The sequence below is a fragment of the Bos mutus genome, chromosome 2 (assembly GCF_027580195.1).
Source record: "Bos mutus isolate GX-2022 chromosome 2, NWIPB_WYAK_1.1, whole genome shotgun sequence".
Classification (NCBI taxonomy): Eukaryota; Metazoa; Chordata; class Mammalia; order Artiodactyla; family Bovidae; genus Bos; species Bos mutus.
The window spans coordinates 122,345,088-122,364,167 of record NC_091618.1 but is presented as its reverse complement, the minus strand read 5'-3'; the positions used below and the strand labels follow the sequence as shown (position 1 = coordinate 122,364,167).

Sequence of the window (19,080 nt, the reverse complement as noted above, 5' to 3'; positions counted from 1 at the left end):
CCTGTTCTGTTGTATAAACAGTGTATACTCTTTTGTGTATTTTGTTGAGATTCACCTCTCTTTGTTATGTGAATCAGTAACTTGTTCCTTTGTATTGCTAACCTAGGATTCATTGCATGAAAACCTGAGCCTCCAACTTAAAATTTTTTTTTACATATCTTCCTGATACTGATTCTTTGTTCGAGATATATTGTGAAATAACAGTGAATCTTAAGTGTTTATTAAAGTATGTTTATCCAGTTAACTATTTTAGATCCACTTCAGTTAATTTCATCTGCTTTTTGTCCTTGAACTCAGAGTTATAATTAAAAACTAAAAGTCACACTTCCTATTGATTCAATTTAAAAGCCTTTCCAACTTTAAAGACTTAGTGAAATCCTGAATAAAATACTTTCTATATTTGAGAAAACCAGAGAGTTTATTTTCCCAAATAAAAGATAATCCTGAAGTAAATTAAAGACATGGATAGAGTTTATGTACTTCCCCTTTGATATTTTTCTTTTAAGTGTTTTGCAGCTATATCAAATTTTATAAAACTATAAAATGACTTAGAGAATCACTTTTTTAGGCTAGCTTATCTTGCTTTTAAAAATACAAACTTATTTAATTAAAATTAATATAAAACTAAACTACAGGAACTTCCCTGGTGGTCCAGTGATTTAAGAATCTACCTGCCAATGCAGGGACATGGTTTGATCCCTGGTCTGGGAGGAAGGGCCCACATACCATAGAGCAACTAGGCCCATACACTGCAGCTATTGAGCCAGTGCGCTGGAGCCTGTGAGCCACAACTCCTAAGCCCACACTCTGTAACTTCTGAAGCCCGCATGCCTGGAGCGAGTGCTTCCCAACAAAAGAAACCACGGCAATGAGAAGCCCAAGCACCTCAGCAAAGAGTTGCCACCACTCGTCGCAACTAGATATAAAGTCCATGCACGATAATGAAAACCCAGAGCAGCCAAAAGTAAATAAAAGCAAAAAAACGTCCCACTAAACTACATTTCAGGTTGCCTTTTACAGCAGATCAGCCTTTGCTGTAGCTTTAGAGGGAAAGCAGCAAAAGAAGTTTTGGAGGTGATGAAACGTTGCCACTGTGGTGATGATGATAAGTAGATCTACACATGTTAAAAGTTTTTCCTAGAGCTGTACACTGAAAGGAGGAAAAGTCAGGTTTACTCTTGGGAACTTTAGGAAATGAAAATTTTAAAACAAAAAAGATTGACTTGGTAGCATTATACAGAAGAGGAGTGTGAATGAATACTATTATTTAAATCCCTATCTGATCTCTTTTCTTCATTGGTCTACTCTATACTTATATTTTCTAGTATGCTTTACTTTATCCTTATTATTTTTATTTTTCATGTTTCTTTGTTTTTTAAATACTCATTTGACTACCCAACTGGCCTTACTGGCCTGAATTTCATACTAATAAACAACATTCTGACTATATCATCTGGTTAGAGGCAACTAACCCACTGCAGGTCCAATTCATGTTTACTATTACTTTTAACTCTCCTATTTGTTGAAATGAAACAAAATATTTTTTGTGATTTGGAAAAATAAAAGGCCTGCTAAAGAGTGATCTACTTAGGGGATAGAGAAAGCTACTCTTTGAGTTGAACTATTTTCCAGAATACTCTTCTGTCTCTAATCTCGTTTTTACCTTTGTGCTAAATTGATGTACTTTTGTAGCAGTTTGATTTTCATAGTCAGCTAACATATTCTTTTAAATACCCTTAAAAAGAGAAAGCTATGTAATTTATTAAAAGTAGCTCTGGGAAGTTCCCTGGTGGTCTAGTGGTTAGGTCCTTTCACCACTGTGGCCCTGGTTCAGTTCTTGGTGGAGGAACTAAGATCTCACGAGCCACACACTGTGGCCCCCCCCCACCAAAAAAGCTCTGAATTGGGAAGCAGTCTGCAATTAACTTTTGAATTTTTCAGAATTTCTGTGTGACTTGAACAAATTTATTTTATTTATTGAAACTAAATTAAACAAGATTTCTTACTGTGAAGTTTCTCAGAACTTTTAATATGTTATTGTGCATATTTAAGAGGAATTTATAGATGCAGTCTTTGCAAACTTTGTTAAATTCTGGGTAACATCCTTTGGGAAGTATATGATTGTATCACACTACTTATTTTCTGATTGCTCGCCTTATTCTCTGTATTCTTTTTTCTGGGTTTCCTGTCCTGTTTTTTAAGACTGGCATGCCCCTTTGTTCTCACTCCTCCTGAATGCCCATAAATTGGATGACATATTCTTAGAGAATCTTTTCTTTTACTCTCTTTCTTTCATCTTTTCTGGATAGTAACAACTTCCTAGTCTCATTTCTTGACTAATTATTTCATTAAACATCCTCTTGTGTTCTGGGTCTTAGGCACTCTGCTGAGTCCTATAGATAAAAAGATTAATAGGACTTTGCTCATGTGGAATTTGTATTTGTGACTTACATTGTTTTGTTAACACTGCTATTTTGATTGTCATCACATTTTGGTTTATTTTATGCTTTTTCATGTGTAGTAATAAAAGATGCTTATGGTAAAGATTTAAACAAACCCCACAGGAGGTAGGAAGTCAAAACAAAATAATTCATTCCTACTGCTCAAAAGTATAACTGCAGTTAACAGTTTCTCTATACATCTGTCTAGCAATTTGTTATATATATACAAATATGTGTGTGTGTATATATGTTTCATATAAATAGGATTCTGTTTTCTTAGTTTTCTTGACAGTGCCTTTAAATTGTTACTTAAGGTCTAGGTTATTGTTCTACTTGTATCTGCTTTCTTATTACATAGTATAGTGCCTTGTGTATGAGGAGTAATTCAATAAATGTTGGCTTTTTAAAAATGAAGGTATTTATCCTTCTAATCCTAATTTCCCTTGATTTTATTTAACCAAGTTTTAATTTTGAATATAATGGTAATAAACTTCAGAATAATGTTCTCTAACCAAAATGTAAATGATCAAATCCATTCATAGTCTTCAGAAACCTGGTCTTATTGCTTATGATCTACATAATTATTTTTTGTTTCTGGACTCTGGACCTCAACATGTAGCATCTCCTAGTTCCAGGGCCATTTGATTTTAAGGATCCACTCTGATCAGCAGCTTTTTCTTTCCCTAGTCTTTCTTCTCCTCCCTCCCACCTCTACGATTACTGTGATAGGATTATACAGGAGGCTACTTACAGGATTATTTCAAGATTCTGATGAACCATCTAAGCCATTTTAAAGAACAGTGTACTCCACTGAAAGTAAACAGTAATTTCCTTAGTTTTAATATCAACTTTCAATACCTTTGCCTTTTTAATCATTTGTTGTAATCAAATTGTTTTTAATTGTGCCTTTTGTCATGGGGTTTTATGACAAAGAGTTTTTCCAAGGTTAAGAAAGAATCCAATTCACTCTCTTCTCTTTTCTCCTTCCTTCACACTTAGCTGTTGACAGTGTCTTGAAGAGGATGACAATAATTGGTGTAATTTTATCCTTCCGATCACTGGCACAGGAAGCACTCAGAGACGTAAGAAGCCATTTTAAGTACATATTCTATAGCCAAATAGTCCTTTTTAATTTCCCAGAAATTAAAAGTAACTTTTACCATTTATAGTTGGCAGTATTATAACTAAAATGCCAGTTTTCATAGTTTATGTGAAATAAAGCATATAGAAATCGTAGTTACTATTTTTTGTTTTGGTGATATAATTCAGGAGATACAACTTGCCTGGATATTATGCTACTTTTCCAACTTTTTCTTCATTAACGCATTTTCCATTTTGACTATACTCAATTTGCCATCAAATGCATTCCATTAATGGGTACATTAGAAAATCATCTGAAAATAGACAGTAAAATAATTGTTTGAAAGCTGAAAGTAGTTGAGTGGTAACATTTCATAAATTTAGAGATTGCCTTTAAGAAATAATTGCTTGTTTTCCTGCCTAGGTCTTATCCTACCACATTCCTTTTCTTGTCAGTTCAATTGAAGATTTCAAGGATCACATTCCAAGGGAAACTGATATGAAGGTAGTAAAACTTCTATTTGTATTTTACGGTTTCTAAAATGGCATATTTAACTTATATATGAAGTGAAATTTAGTAAATCCTAAGCTATTATAAAGTTTAGAGTAATGTGTTAACATTTTTGCCTTTGAAAATGCGTCTTTGAAAGCTCAGCACCAAAATACTATATAGGCATTTTGAAAGTCGGTCTTCCTTGATCACCTCTAGCAATGTAAAATGGGTTAATATCAGTCACCTTTTTTTTCTTTTCAAAAAACATACGTCATATTTCCTCTTTTATTATATAAATATCAGTTTAACCTTTTACTATAAGAATGTAAATGTTTTAAGAGGATCTTTGTTATTATTTATACAAATTCACAAACAGTACAATTAATTGATTAAGGTCTCTGGGTTTCTTTAACTCCATGGTCTCACATGTTGCTGTGGAGGATTCTAAAAAAAAAAACAAACAAAAAACCCCAACAGAAAAATATACATCCTACTCAGAAGTGATTTTTTTTTTTTAAAGCCACAAGTCCCAACCCCCATCAAAATAAAGAAAGGCGTATAATCCTCTATTTAGAAACAGAATTTTAAAAAACCCACCAACACCTGTTTTATTAACAGAATAGCCATAAGACATGAATTTCAGTCTCCTCCTCTTCACACCAGGGCCCCAGGCCTCTATAAGCCAGCTCCAGCTCCTCTGCTCCCTACAGGAAGCCTCACTGTGACTTTTTCGTGGGGAAGTGTGGAAGAGAGGGAGGGCAGGGCGGAGGCTTTGCATATATAATCATCATTTTCAGGACACAATCTGCATCTCAAGACAGACCCAAAAAAAAAAAAAAACCACCACAGTCCAACTCTCATGTCTCCCACACATTTGTGCTATATAAATTAAGTCAAGATTTAGGAGCACGGTTGGGTCTTCAAATGCTTAGAAACAAGGAGAAAAAGAAAAATAAGAGCCAGAAATGTGAAGTGGGAAACACCGGATGGATGGGGTTTGGGAAGAAGCCAAAATGAAAAAGAAATACAAACCCAATGGGCATCTTCCTAGTCCAGGCACACAAGTGTTTCAGTCTCAAAATATCTCTCTTGTAGAACTCCAGGGCTTCAGAGAAAAAAATAAACTAAAACGAGTTAGCCTGACACATGTGTATGTGTGTATGTATAATTTATATAATATATATACTCAGTAGAAAAAGATAGACAAGTTGATGTCAAGTTTCTTAAAAAAAAAAAACAAAAACAGACAATATGAATGAAATGAGAATGAGTAACAGAGTGCTGTCAGAGGAGCGATGAGGCAAGACTGGGATAGGTTACAAAGTGTAAGAAGGGTGAAAAGGCTATTGTAGTTGGGTTTGCTTTTTTATATTTTGAAATAAAAACCAGATCACAGTATTCAAATGAAAGCTTAAGTGAAGGCACACATTTTCATGAGCTCCCCAGGGCTGGAGGGATTGCTCACCCCCATCCCAACCCCCACTTCCAGGTGCACAGTAGCTCAGTCCCTCCTCCGGGAGGAGTGGGTGGTTGGCAGACTGTCCAGGAGAGGGGCAGGGGTTGCAGAGGTGGACACCCCCCCCACACACACACACACACAAGAAGTGGGGAGGGGAAGGGAGCCAGGGGCTTCCGGTCATCGCCCCACCGCGTCCATGGCCGGAGGGCAAACTGGGCAGGCGGGACAGACAGATGCTGCTGGCCTCACCGGACCTTCTCACTGTCCGTCATCACCAGAGGCCCAGGTTGATGCTCTCCAGGCCGTTCTTGGTGATGCAGGTCAGTCACCTTTTCCTTAAACTGATAGCTATTTATACATGGTCATAGTGAAGTGAAGTCACTCAGTCATGTCTGACTCTTTGCCACCCCACGGACTGTAGCCTACCAGGCTCCTCAGTCCGTGGGATTTTCCAGACAAGAGTACTGGAGTAGGTTGCCATTTCCTTTTCCAATACATGGTCATAAGCAGAATGAAAAAACCAATGAAATGAGAGTTGTTGTGTTTTAAATAAAGCTAAGTTCAGCTTTTTAAAATTGATGTTAAAAAGTCTTATAAAAGGATGTTAATTATGGGTTATAATTTTTAAATTAATATCCTGTTTTAAATAGAAAGGTTAGTAACCTTATGAGTCTTCATTTTGAAGATTTATTGGCAGCGAAATACAGCCACTGACTGAATCACAGCAAGTATTTACCAGTGGTTACACATCTAGAACAGGCTTCCCAGGTGGCGCTAGTGTGAAGAATCCACCTAAGAAACACAGGTTCAGTCCTGGGTTGGGAAGATCCCCTGGACTAGAGCATGACAACCCATTCTAGTATTCTTGCTTGGAGAAGCCTATGGATAGAGAACCCTGGTGGGCTATGGTCTATAGGGTCACAAAGAATTGGACACAACTGAGGGGACTCAGGACGCATGCATGCACACACATCTAGTAAGTGAGCTATTTTATCCATATTTTCTAAATTTTCATGTTTCTTAAAGATTATTATTCTTAAAGATTACTATTTCTTAAAGATTATTATCTTCATGTTTCAGAAAGATTATTTTGTTTTGTGTAGTTTGAAAAGCCTTGACTTTAAAAAGTTATTTCTAAACTTTTTGTCTGGTGTTCAGCTGTTTTCTCAAATTTATTTTTGAGGCTTTTATCACTTGTTCCATCCTTCTCTTGCTCGCCTCACTTTGTTACTTTTCCCCTCTTCTCATCCGGATCCTGTAAGATGACCAAATTTTGCTGTGTACCTTCTCACATTTTCTGATTTGCTCTGTAATTATTCTTCATGAAAATCCTGGCTTTTTATATTTCTGCCTTTTGAAATCTATTTATCTTAAAGCCTGATTCAATTGCCATTTCCTAAGAAATATTCCTGAATCCCCAAGTATTCATTTCTTCCTTTTCTTCCTTTTAGTATTATCAGAGAACTTTTTGTTTGTTCATTGTAAAATTAAATATATTCAACCTTGTATTATAGCTGGGTTTTTACAGTTAAATTTATATTAGATTGTAAAGCTGTTGTAATATCAAAAGCGATCCTGTTTAGGTAGTTTCTGAACTGAAATGTTGAGCAGTCAGAATATCCTTGAGATCCATATGTGATACCAAAAAACACTAGTCATTAGAACTTGCTTTATACGGTTTTAAATTAGTACTTCTTTAAAAATTATTTTAATAAAGAATTTACTGTATTTAGATATACAACATGATTAGGCACTGAACTATGGTAATTTTTAAAGTATGGACATAAACATAAGGTCATTAATTTTGATTCATTTTTTTTTCCTCATACCTTTTGGCTTGATCTTGCTCTTACACCTATGTTTCCAAGAAAAATAATAGGTTTAGAATGATTCTATTGGAATTTGTCACTGCAAATACACAAGTTTTGTTTGGCCTGATAGTATAAAGTTATAATCAGCAACACATACACAGTACTAAGTCAGCTGTTCACTGTAGTTCGTTGTACTGTATAGTTCCTTCTTCAGCCAAGTTTTTGAAATTCTCTAGAGGTTCATAACATTGTACAGGAGACAGAGATCAAGAGCATCCCCATGGAAAAGAAATGCAAAAAAGTAAAATGGCTGTCTGAGGAGGCCTTACAAATAGCTGTGAAAAGAAGAGAAGCAAAAAGCAAAGGAGAAAAGGAAAGATACAAGCATCTGAATGCAGAGTTCCAAAGAATAGCAAGGAGAGATAAGAAAGCCTTCCTCAGCAATCAATGCAAAGAAAGAGAGGAAAACAACAGAATGGGAAAGACTAGAGATCTCTTCAAGAAAATTAGAGATACCAAGGGAACATTTCATGCAAAGATGGGCTCAATAAAGGACAGAAATGGTAGGGACTTAACAGAAGCTGGAGATATTAAGAAGAGGTGGCAAGAATACACAGGAGAACTGTACAAAAAAGATCTTCATGACCAAGATAATCACGATGGTGTGATCACTCAGCTAGAGCCAGACATCCTGGAATGTGAAGTCAAGTGGGCCTTAGAAAGCATCACTATGAACAAAGCTAGTGGAGGTGATTGAATTCCAGTTGAACTATTTCAAATCCTGGAAGATGATGCTGTGAAAGTGCTGCACTCAATATGCCAGCAAATTTGGAAAACTCAGCAGTGGCCACAGGACTGGAAAAGGTCAGTTTTCATTCCAATCCCAAAGAAAGGCAATGCCAAAGAATGCTCAAACTACCACACCATTGCACTCATCTCACACGCTAGTAAAGTAATTCTCCAAGCCAGGCTTCAGCAGTATGTGAACCGTGAACTTCCAGATGTTCAAGCTGGTTTTAGAAAAGGCAGAGGAACCAGAGATCAAATTGCCAACATCCGCTGGATTATGGAAAAAGGAAGAGAGTTCCAGAAAAACATCTATTTCCGCTTTATTGACTATGCCAAAGCCTTTGACTGTGTGGATCACAATAAACTGTGGAAAATTCTGAAAGAGATGGGAATACCAGACCACCTGACCTGCCTCTTGAGAAACCTGTATGCAGGTCAGGAAGCAACAGTTAGAACTGGACATGGAACAACAGACTGGTTCCAAATAGGAAAAGGAGTACGTCAAGGCTGTATATTGTCACCCTGCTTATTTAACTTCTATGCAGAGTACATCATGAGAAACACTGGGCTGGAAGAAGCACAAGCTGGAATCAAGATTGCCAGAAGAAATATCAATAACCTCAGATATGCAGATGACACCACCCTTAGGGCAGAAAGTGAAGAGGAACTAACGCGCCTCTTGATGAAAGTGAAAGAGGAGAGTGAAAAAGTTGGCCTAAAGCTCAACATTCAGAAAAGAAAGATCATGGCATCTGGTCCCATCACTTCATGGGAAATAGATGGGGAAGCAATGTCAGAGTTTATTTTGGGGGGCTCCAAAATCACTACAGATGGTGTTTGCAGCCATGAAATTGAAAGACGCTTGCTCCTTGGAAGGAAGGTTATGACCAACCTAGATAGCATATTCAAAAGCAGAAACATTACTTTGCCAACAAAGATCCGTCTAGTCAAGGCTATGGTTTTTCCAGTGGTCATGTATGGATGTGAGAGTTGGACTGTGAAGAAAGCTGAGTGTCAAAGAATTGATACTTTTGAACTGTGGTGTTGGAGAAGACTCTTGAGAGTCCCTTGGACTGCAAGGAGATCCAACCAGTCTGTTCTAAAGCAGATCAGTCCTGGGTGTTCATTGAAAGGACTGATGCTAAATCTGAAACTCCAATACTTTGCCCACCTCATGTGAAGAGTTGACTCACTGGAAAAGACTCATGCTGGGAGGGATTGGGGTCAGGAGGAGAAGGAGACGACAGAGGATGAGATGGCTGGATGGCATCACTGACTCGATGGACATGAGTTTGAGTGAACTCTGGGAGTTGGTGATGGACATGGAGGCCTGGCGTGCTGGGAGTCATGGGATAGCAAAGAGCTGGACATGACTGAGCAACGGAACTGACTGAATTGAGTGTTCTTATAGGCAACTCGAATTTAAACATTCTGTATTTTTTCTTACTAAAGTGAGATTTCTCAGAAATTTGTTGGTATGTTTCTTACTCTAGTTTTTATATTTTTTAGGTTGCAATGAATGTGTATGAATTATCATCAGCTGCTGGATTGCCTTGTGAGATTGATCCTGCCTTGGTGGTAGCTCTTTCGTCACAAAAATCAGGTAAAATACATTAGTAATTATGTAGTGGTCTTATTAAATAACCTGGGCAACACAAATATAGATGTAATACTTATCTGTTCAAGTGTCTGCTTTATATCAGTGAGTTTTTTTGTGTATTTTTTTGGTAGTTGGAATATATCAGTGCAGAAAATACCAAGATCCTTGTCTACTGGAGCTTATGTTATAGCACCGTCATCACAGAGATTAGATATTTAAGTATTAAGACTGGATAAGGTTATTAAGCCTATTTAGTATGCAGAGGTGAAGAGGATCAGAGTCTGAGTCCTGGGCCACCTTCATGTTTAAGAGTTCAGGGAGAAGAGGAGGAACTACCAAAAGAAAAACTGAGAAGGAAGGGCGTGTGAAGGAGAAGACAAACCAGGAAAGAATCACTTCCATTTGAGTGGAAAGGAAATGGCCAGCTGTGTAGAATTAATAGGTGTGACAAGAGCAGTGTCAGTGGAGTCCTAAAGGCAAAAAGCTCACTAAAGAGGGCTGAAGAGAAAATAGGAGAAAAGAAATTAGAAATAATGAGTATAAAACAACTCTCTTGCAAGAGTTTTACTGTATAAAGGGGAGCAAAGAAATAAAACTGTAGTAGCTAGAGGCAAGAGTAAAATCAAGGGAAGGATATTTTTCAGATGGGAAAATAAGTGTCTGCTGATGGAAATCATCTAATAGAAACATTGTTGTCTAGAAAAGGGTGTCTTGGGAGTTCCCTGACAGTCCAGTGGTTAGGAACTAAGATCCTACAAGCTGTGGCATAGCCAAAAAAAGAAACCGTAATATGTAAATTTTTTAAATGTATAAAAAATATGAAAGTATATCCTATTTTAATTGGACTAGAGCTACTTACCATAGAAAGTCTGTGCATTATTATGTAAATATTTAAAATATTTTAAGATCAGCCCTTTAAAATGTCTTACTCAGAATTCTAGTTTTTTCCACAAAGTAAAATGTTTCATCTGTTTCTGGTACTAAAATGCCTTCCCCTACTTCCTTGGATGTAACATGGTGTTTGACTAAGTTCATCAGTTCTTTTTTGATTTGACATTAGTTTTGTTTCATCACTTATGCAATATGTTAATTATAGTCACATGGATAATTATTGAAACTAGCTTGATTTACCAGGGCTGTATTTTTTATAATCATCCAGGTTTAAAAAAATTTTTATTAAAGTGTATATAATTGATTTACGGTGTTGTGCCAGTCTGCTGTACAGCAAGCTGACTCAGTTATACACATAAATATTCTTTTCCATTGTGATTCATCACAGGATATTGAATATAATTCCCTGTGCTATGGTAAGACCTTGTTGTTTGAAAGTGAAAGTGTTAGTTGCCCAGTCATGTCTGATTTTTTGAGACCCCATGAACTGTATGTAGCCTGTCAGGCTCCTCTGTCCATGGAATTCTCCAGCAAGAATACTGGAGTGGGTTGCCATTTCCTTCTCCAGGGGATCTTCCTGACCCCAGGATCGAACCTGGGTTTCTTGCATTGCAGGCAGATTCTTTACCATTGAGCCACGAGGGAAGCCCATCCCATGTTTTAGATTCCACATATATTATATGGTATATATTCCACATGATATCATATGATGTTTGTCTTTCTCTTTCTGACTTCCTTCATTTAGTATGATAATTTCTAGTTGCATCCATGTTGCTGCAATTGGCATTGTTTTGTTCTTTTTTATGGCTGAGTAGTATTCCCTTCATCTATTGATGGATATCTTTATCCACTCATCTGTTGATGGACATTTGGATCGATATCATGTTTTGGCTATTGTGAATAGTCATAATCAGCTAGATTTTTCAAATATATTCTGACTCTTGTCTTATGTTAAATTCTTAATTATATATAGTTAGTGGAGTGACTCTCAGGTGCCAGATAAGTGAAGTACCTGGATAACACACAGATTTTAGTATATGGATACAATAAATGTTTTAGATAAATTATTTTACAATAAATAATTAAAACGTTAGGACAGTGTTACTTATATTCATTTATGACTGGTTCCTCCTGTCTTCTAAAATGAAGAAGTTAGAAATCCAGTTTTTTTTTTACACATTTATATCTTTTTAATAGTAAATATCAGATCACATGTATATCTTTTAGAAAAAAAATGAAGTTTTTTGGATGATTTGGCACAGTAAGTTAGGAGATAAATTTTCTATACTGAAACATAGAGTTTTCCTATTAAATAATTTATTATTAGTTATCAAGTAGAAGATTTTAGGATTCCAGTTATTCTAAATATATTTTTAGTCCTGTAACCTTACAATTTAAAAAAGAAAAAGGAAATTTTGCATTACTGTTTTTTTAGATGTCCTTGAAATATGCTTAACAGCTTGATAATGGCTGATACTATTGTGTATTATTTCTATGCATTCTATATTTCTTGTAACAAAATCATAATCAGCTCTATAGAGAGTAAAATACATAAAAATTAAAATGTGCTTTTTCTGATTTAGATCATCAACTCTTAACTAATCTTGAAAGAAATACCTTGATGTTATTTGTAATTTTTCTGCCTTAGAAAACATAAGTCCAGAAGAAGAATATAAAATTGCCTGCCTCCTCATGGTGTTTGTGGCCGTTTCTTTGCCCACACTGGCCAGTAATGTGATGTCTCAGTATAGCCCTGCTATAGAAGGTAATAGTAGTTTGTTTTGTCATTAGGAGAGTTATGAGTTTTGATATAGTAGGTACTTTTCAAGTAATTGTGCATTTTTTTTAACACAATAAAAAGTGGATTAAGTTTTGCTACTTACTAGATGTGTGATCTTAAAAGACTGAATTTTTCTTTTTCTAAGCCCAGTTTCACATACACATATGAAGTGTATACATGTGAGCCTATGGGTGCCTGCATGTGTATGTGGCAGGGGATAGTGAAGGGACTATCCAACTCTTAGGATTATTTTAAGGATTGAATGGGGAAATGTTCTTAAAGCAGCTAAGCACTTAATAAGTTTCCAAAACAGTGTAAAACTGATGTATGGTTTCTTTTAGGGGTTTTTGAAAATGTGCCTGTTTAATACAGCAATGGTTGTTGCTCTCTTCTACACTGTTTTTAAAAGCACTAGTTCTCATGAAAGTGAAGAGAGGGCAAGGCAGGTTATGCTCCAACTGTTTTTAATCATGCCACTATTTATGTAGATTATAAAGTCATTAGAGATTTGATATTTTGGAGTCACACAGAAACCACAAACCCTATATGCACTTTCTCAGGGCACTGCAACAACATACATTGCTTGGCCAAAGCCATCAACCAGATCGCTGCAGCTTTGTTTACAATTCACAAAGGAAGCATTGAAGATCGGCTTAAAGAATTTTTGGCGGTATGTATAATCAAGCAAAATTCATGACATTTTTTTTTTTTTAGAGAAAATTAAAAATCACAACTTTGGGGTGTAACAAAGTAAATTCTCTTTATTTATTTTTGGAAGAAGAAACAGGTAAAGATAGGGTATTAAAATCAAGGAGCAGTTAGCTTAGCATTTTTCCCCTTTGGCTTAGCAGTCTCTTGTTTCTAGAGCTCTGCAATATGACTTTTTTTTTCTGAGCTGATGTTTGGACTGCTCTAGAATTTTGCCTAGTGTTTGAAAGAGAACAAAACAAAACAAAGAAAGATAGAGGCAAAGGATGAATGTTCCCTCTAAAAGGATATATTTTATTTATTTCCATTTATTTGGAGAAAGTCTGTGAATGGAGACAAACTCAAAAGTAAGAATACTACTCACTGCCAAAAGAAAGTAGTAATGCTGACTCTAGCCTCATGAAGTATTGCTCTTAGTTTCTGTGGTAGTGTAGCTCTTTCTTTCCTGTATCAGCATACCTTTTCATATTTTACTTAAAAGACGCACTTATGATATAAGAGCACTAGAATATTTGCATCTTTTCAAGTTACAAATCCTGTTAGCTTTTAAAAATTCTTTTTTTAATTTTTAAAGCAAATGTAGTACTAATTGGAGAATAAAATAACATCTATTTCAAAGAAAACAGTATTAAGAGTTAAAATTTTTCTTTTTCATTTTATTTCCTTCATTCAAGACCTAATGTCAATCTCACTGTAGTAGTATTAACTCAAACTCAGTGTGAAATTTTCTTATTTAGAAATTAAGAAATACAGTTAATACAGATGTTGGGAAGAGAAAAAGGAATTTAAATTGTTGTGGTTATTTTTTTTTTAACTTGTTCTAAAAAAAAATCAGTTTTAAAGACCAGTAAAAATATTTGATTAACCAAATATTTATTATTCCAATAATTATTATTGGAAATCATTCTAATAATTTTTCAGTATCATTTATTATCTTTGTGTCTGTTTATACCTTAATAGCTCTTAAATTGTTGCTTGAAAGTATGGAACCTAAGCTCACCTTGTTATTGAAATGTGTTGCAAGTTGAAGCGTACTGAAGATAAATATACTGTGAAAGTTTTCACTATAAATATATAGTGAAAGTTTTATTTTAAAAAAACTTATTTACTTAAAATGTATGTATACTTTTAAGCTTGCATCCTCCAGTCTACTGAAAATTGGCCAGGAGACAGATAAAACAACTACACGAAATAGAGAATCTGTTTATTTACTGCTAGATATGGTAAGTCTTATTTTAATTTTTGTTAATCACAAAAAGGTTCCAGTCACTCCTGATAGTATTTTCTTGGTATTTTAGTCATTAAATAGTAATAAGAGTTGATGTACTTTTTTGACAATTTATAGTCACTCCACCCAAGCCACACACTTTCTAATAATCGCTGAAAAGACTGCCATGTGGTAAGGATCTCAGAAAACAACAGAATGAATCACCATTACCTGTAGAGTGTTCTTTTATAAATAGTTTTTCAACCTATTGGGAAACACTCAGGCTTTATATTTTCCAAGTCTTCCTAGTTTCATCTCTTCCTAGTTTTCTGAATGTTCTATTTTCTGACTCCATCTCACCCATCTAATAACATTTCTTACAACCTTCTGTGCCTAGTCAATTCCTTCTCTTTACTGCCATGAAGCCAGCTGTGCTTGTTTCTGTAGTGTGATTGTTTCCTCACTTAGAATACTTTCCTTTATCTGCAGAGGTCTGTGTCTAGCTTAACAATGGTTCCACAGCAGCCTAATAATGATTCCACGTACTTGTAGCTCAGATCCCTTTTTAGATAGACTGATTACTTTAGCCTACATTGATTTTTCTTGTCTTTTGAAAACTCTAGAATTTAACAGCTTTCCACTTAATCATAGATGGTCTGAGGTTTGATTTGGCTTTTTAGCTTAGTGTTGTGTTACCAATTAGACTTGATGATATGGACCATATTTTAAATAAATGGTATATTGTTGAGGGCAATACAAGTGCTTGGTATTTCCTGTTGATTAACTGATTTAATTGAGAAGTAGTGATTTAAAATGTTTTAATGCATGCACTATGGCACATTTACATTTCAGATTTTAAAGTAAAAGTAAAGTACTTTAAAAGTAAAAGTAAAAATTTATGTGTTCCCAGTAAGAGCAATATAAAATTATTCTTTACTCATTGTCAGTAAATGTTTCCATTATAAATAACTTGAATTAATACATTTTTGGAATTTTTCAGATTGTGCAGGAATCCCCATTCCTGACAATGGATCTTTTGGAATCTTGTTTTCCCTATGTCTTGCTGAGAAATGCATACCATGCTGTCTACAAGCAAAGTGTTACATCCTCTGCATAAAATAACTACTTATTGAAGACAAGCACGCATTTTTGTTGCCTCTGTTTTATCTGTAAACTGTGGAACTGTTTGACCTTAAGACCTGAAAAACAGTTTTGTGGATTATAAATTTATTTCATATGGTTGTATTTTCTGATCATCAATTTCTTAATATGGTTGTACTTCAGTATACTTGGTTGATTTAGGTCGCACATTTACGGAATTCATTGAAATTATTCCAATAATTTTAGAATATCATTTGTTTGAAAAACATACATTCTCTATGTTTTTGATATTTGATAATGAAAAAAACCTTTGCTTGTTTATTTCTGAAAAATAATTGTATTTAGTGATTATTTTAGATAGTGATATTATAGCATTCATCGTGTGTAAATTATTTCATATAGGGAAGAGTTTTGACCTGTACCTATTATGGTTCTTATTGAAAACAAAACTGGATGTGCATTTCTGTGATGTTATGAATACATTTCTACTTTATTTTGAAACATTTGCCAAACTAATTACTATAACACTGTATAACATTAAAAGTGTTCATGGACTGCTTAGCATTAGAAGCAGACTGTGTCCCCAAATTCTAAAACAGCAGCAAATGATGTTGCTTGTATAAAGCCTAATAATAATTTTTAGACTAATTTCCACAGTGCCCTGTTGGCGTTAGCACTACCATTGTACCCTGCTGTATAATAAACAATCTTAGACATTTATCAACTGTTGATACAAATGTTAGTCCCTAACCACTTTTTATATGTTTTAAATTTTTGAAATTCAAGTGTACCTGCCGTAACAAAATAAACACTAGACTATCACATTTTGAATGATTTCTTTTTGGGATCCTCAGAAATTTATTCAGTAAAATGGAAGTTTTTTTGTTTAAACTTAGTTTAAAATAAACTTTAGTTTATTTTAGGTATATCTAAGTAGCACATTGATACTAGGTCACCTATTATAAGATTTGCTTAAATGTTTTGAAACATATTCCACTAGAAAAAATATTAAAATTAGAAAATAAAGTTGCATAACACTTTTTAAAAGTTAAGCGCTAAAAGGAAACTTGTGTGCCATTAGCTTGCTAATTTTTATCAGTAAGAAAATGGACAGATTTATTTGAAAGATTAGGGGAAAAACACGGAATGATCACAGAACTAATGAAAATGTTGAGAACTGCTATATCAGTCAGTAATGAATGAGAAACACATAAAGAGACTATTGCTTGGCAGCTGGCATGGAAGGCAGAGCACCTCATTTAATTTGAAAACTAAGTGGATGTTTTGCTCTTTGACTAGCATTGTAAAGACTTTTTCTCATGAGCTGTGTATCTGGATATCATAGAGCTTCTGTTGTTCACAGCTTCTTATATATACACTGGTAACTTGTGTTAAGATAAAAGAAAGCTACTGTGAACTTAGTTATAATTTTTTTGTAGTTCAGATACTGGAATGAAATTGAAGTGCCACAAGACTATATTTCTATTTTGTGTATGGTTTCTCCAGTTTATATTTAAAGCAGGGAATAGTTGTCACTATCTGTTGAAAATTTCCAGTGGTCAGGAATTTTTTAATGACATAGTTTTAGATTTGAAATAACCTAAATACACAGTAAACAGTTGAAAGTAAGATTAAATGCTGTTTGCTCTGAAATACTAGGATCCTAGAGCGGTAATAACTTGTCAGTAGTAATATCCTCGAAGGTAAAGCAGGCATTTTGAATATATACACTTCCATTGGGGTAGTATGTGGAAGGGTGAAGACATTATTTACCCCTCTTCAGGTGAAGAGAAAAGTCACTCTTTCATAGTCCTGTCAAGTTTATCTTGCCCCAGTTTTTTTCTCATATTCCTAAACTGACTGACTAACTGGTGTACTACGGGATTGTTCTTTGCAGAGAGTCTTTCTGCTCCTCCCCCCAAACAAATTTTTAAATAAAGTTAAAAGTAGATTGACAACTCCTATTTTTAACATCTTGTTTGTCTTAACTTTTCTCATTTTCTTCTGAATTTATACTGCAACATACTGTTTTTGTTGTTTTCTCTACAGTAATGTAATCATAACATATATACTTGCCTGTAATCTATTTATTTCACTCAAGTAGAAAAAGTCTGCTATTTGATATTCTTTTTAATGCCTCCTTGTATACCATAACTAGTTTAAAAGTTTCTTTTGGATGAACATTTAGGCAGATTTCTTCTTGTTCATTACAGGCATACCTTGGAGATATTGTTGATTCAGTTCCAGGCCTCTGTAGTAAAGTGGGTATCACAATAAAACGAGTCACATGAATTTTTTTATTTTCCAGTGCATATAAAAGTTATGTTTACACTACACTGTAGTGTGTTAACTGTGAAATAATAGTATGTCTAAAAAAACACATACATTAATTTAAAATGTTTCATTGTTAAAATCATGCTAGCCATCATCTGATAACGCAGAGTTACTACCAACATTCAATTTATAAAAAATGCAGTATCTGCAAAGTGCAATAAAGGAAAGCGCAATAAAAGGAAGTATTCCTGTATTATAAATAATATCTTGGTGAACTTGGGCTTTTATCTCCTTAAAAATAGCATAATTTCTTACAAGTAAAATTGCTTGGTGGAAGGGTGTATACATTTTAAACATATTAAATTTCCCTCCAATGAGATTATATCAGTTTTACTCTTACAGTTGTGTATTTGAGTACAATTTCCTCCTGTGGTAAACTGTTGATATATACCAATTTTACTGTTGTTGATGCATCTTTGCCTCTTTAAAAGATGAAACATAAATGTTTTAATTTGCATATCTTTGCTTATTAGTAAAGTGGAATATCTTTTTTAAGTTTATTTGTTGTTTTTATTTAATGGATTACTCATTTTCAAGTGGAATGGTCCAAAGATTTTTTAAAAATGCTAATGGGACACGTTTGCGTGTTATTTATGTTCCTGTATTTAGAATTGAAAACACCCCCCCAAACAATATTAAGTATAGTGATATGACTATTAAAATATAGTGCATAATAATTAATGTTAGTATACAGCTACTCTGATTACTGAATTTTAATTGACCTTTAGGAGTATAAAGCATTATTTTCAAATCCGAACAACATTGCTATAAAAGGGTATATACCTGTTAAAGAATGAAGGGACTTCCCTGGTGGTCCAGTGATTAAGACTCCAGGCTGCAATGCAGGAGGCCTGGGATTCAAACCCTGGTCAGAGAACTAGATCCCACATGACGCAACTACCATACGCTGCAATGAAGATTGAAGATCAGACCTGGCACAGCCAAATAAATAAAAATAAATTTTAAAAAATGAAAATATATCCAATTTAAGTATATAAACTACAGAGTAGATTGAAATTATGCTAGGACACTAATTCCTTAATTCTAAATTTAAACTGTTAAACAGGTGCATTTTAAGTTACTCAGTAAGCTAATTCCAAAAGGTACTCTATATGTAGGAAACTATCTAAAAATTTTAACCTCATTTCTCAGATATGTCATTTTGAAAACTTTATGTTCTCAAGTAAAAACATCTACCAATCAATGACTGATTCATGTCAATGTATGGCAAAAACCACTGCAATATTGTAAAGTAATTAGCCTCCAATTAAAATAAATTAAAAAAAAAAAATCTACCAATCAAAAGGTGAAAAGCTGTAAGGCTTTCCTTGCCTTTCATACTGATAGCCTGGTATACATACTTTAAAGAAAAAACACTTTCCCCCT

At 34.5% G+C, this 19,080-nt stretch overlaps 1 protein-coding gene across 1 annotated transcript in view; it reads left to right on the top strand.

The window, feature by feature from the left end:
- NCKAP1 (NCK associated protein 1) overlaps positions 1-18,194 on the top strand; it is a 105,827-nt gene extending 87,633 nt beyond the window's left edge. Inside the window, exons 25-31 of the mRNA XM_070359272.1 lie at positions 3,441-3,523; positions 3,946-4,026; positions 9,583-9,676; positions 12,213-12,329; positions 12,905-13,014; positions 14,186-14,275; positions 15,260-18,194. Of these exons, the coding sequence (XP_070215373.1) occupies positions 3,441-3,523; positions 3,946-4,026; positions 9,583-9,676; positions 12,213-12,329; positions 12,905-13,014; positions 14,186-14,275; positions 15,260-15,376 (692 nt within the window). The 3' untranslated portion in view covers positions 15,377-18,194. The remainder of the gene's footprint in view (positions 1-3,440; positions 3,524-3,945; positions 4,027-9,582; positions 9,677-12,212; positions 12,330-12,904; positions 13,015-14,185; positions 14,276-15,259) is intronic.
- Positions 18,195-19,080: the final 886 nt, after the last annotated feature.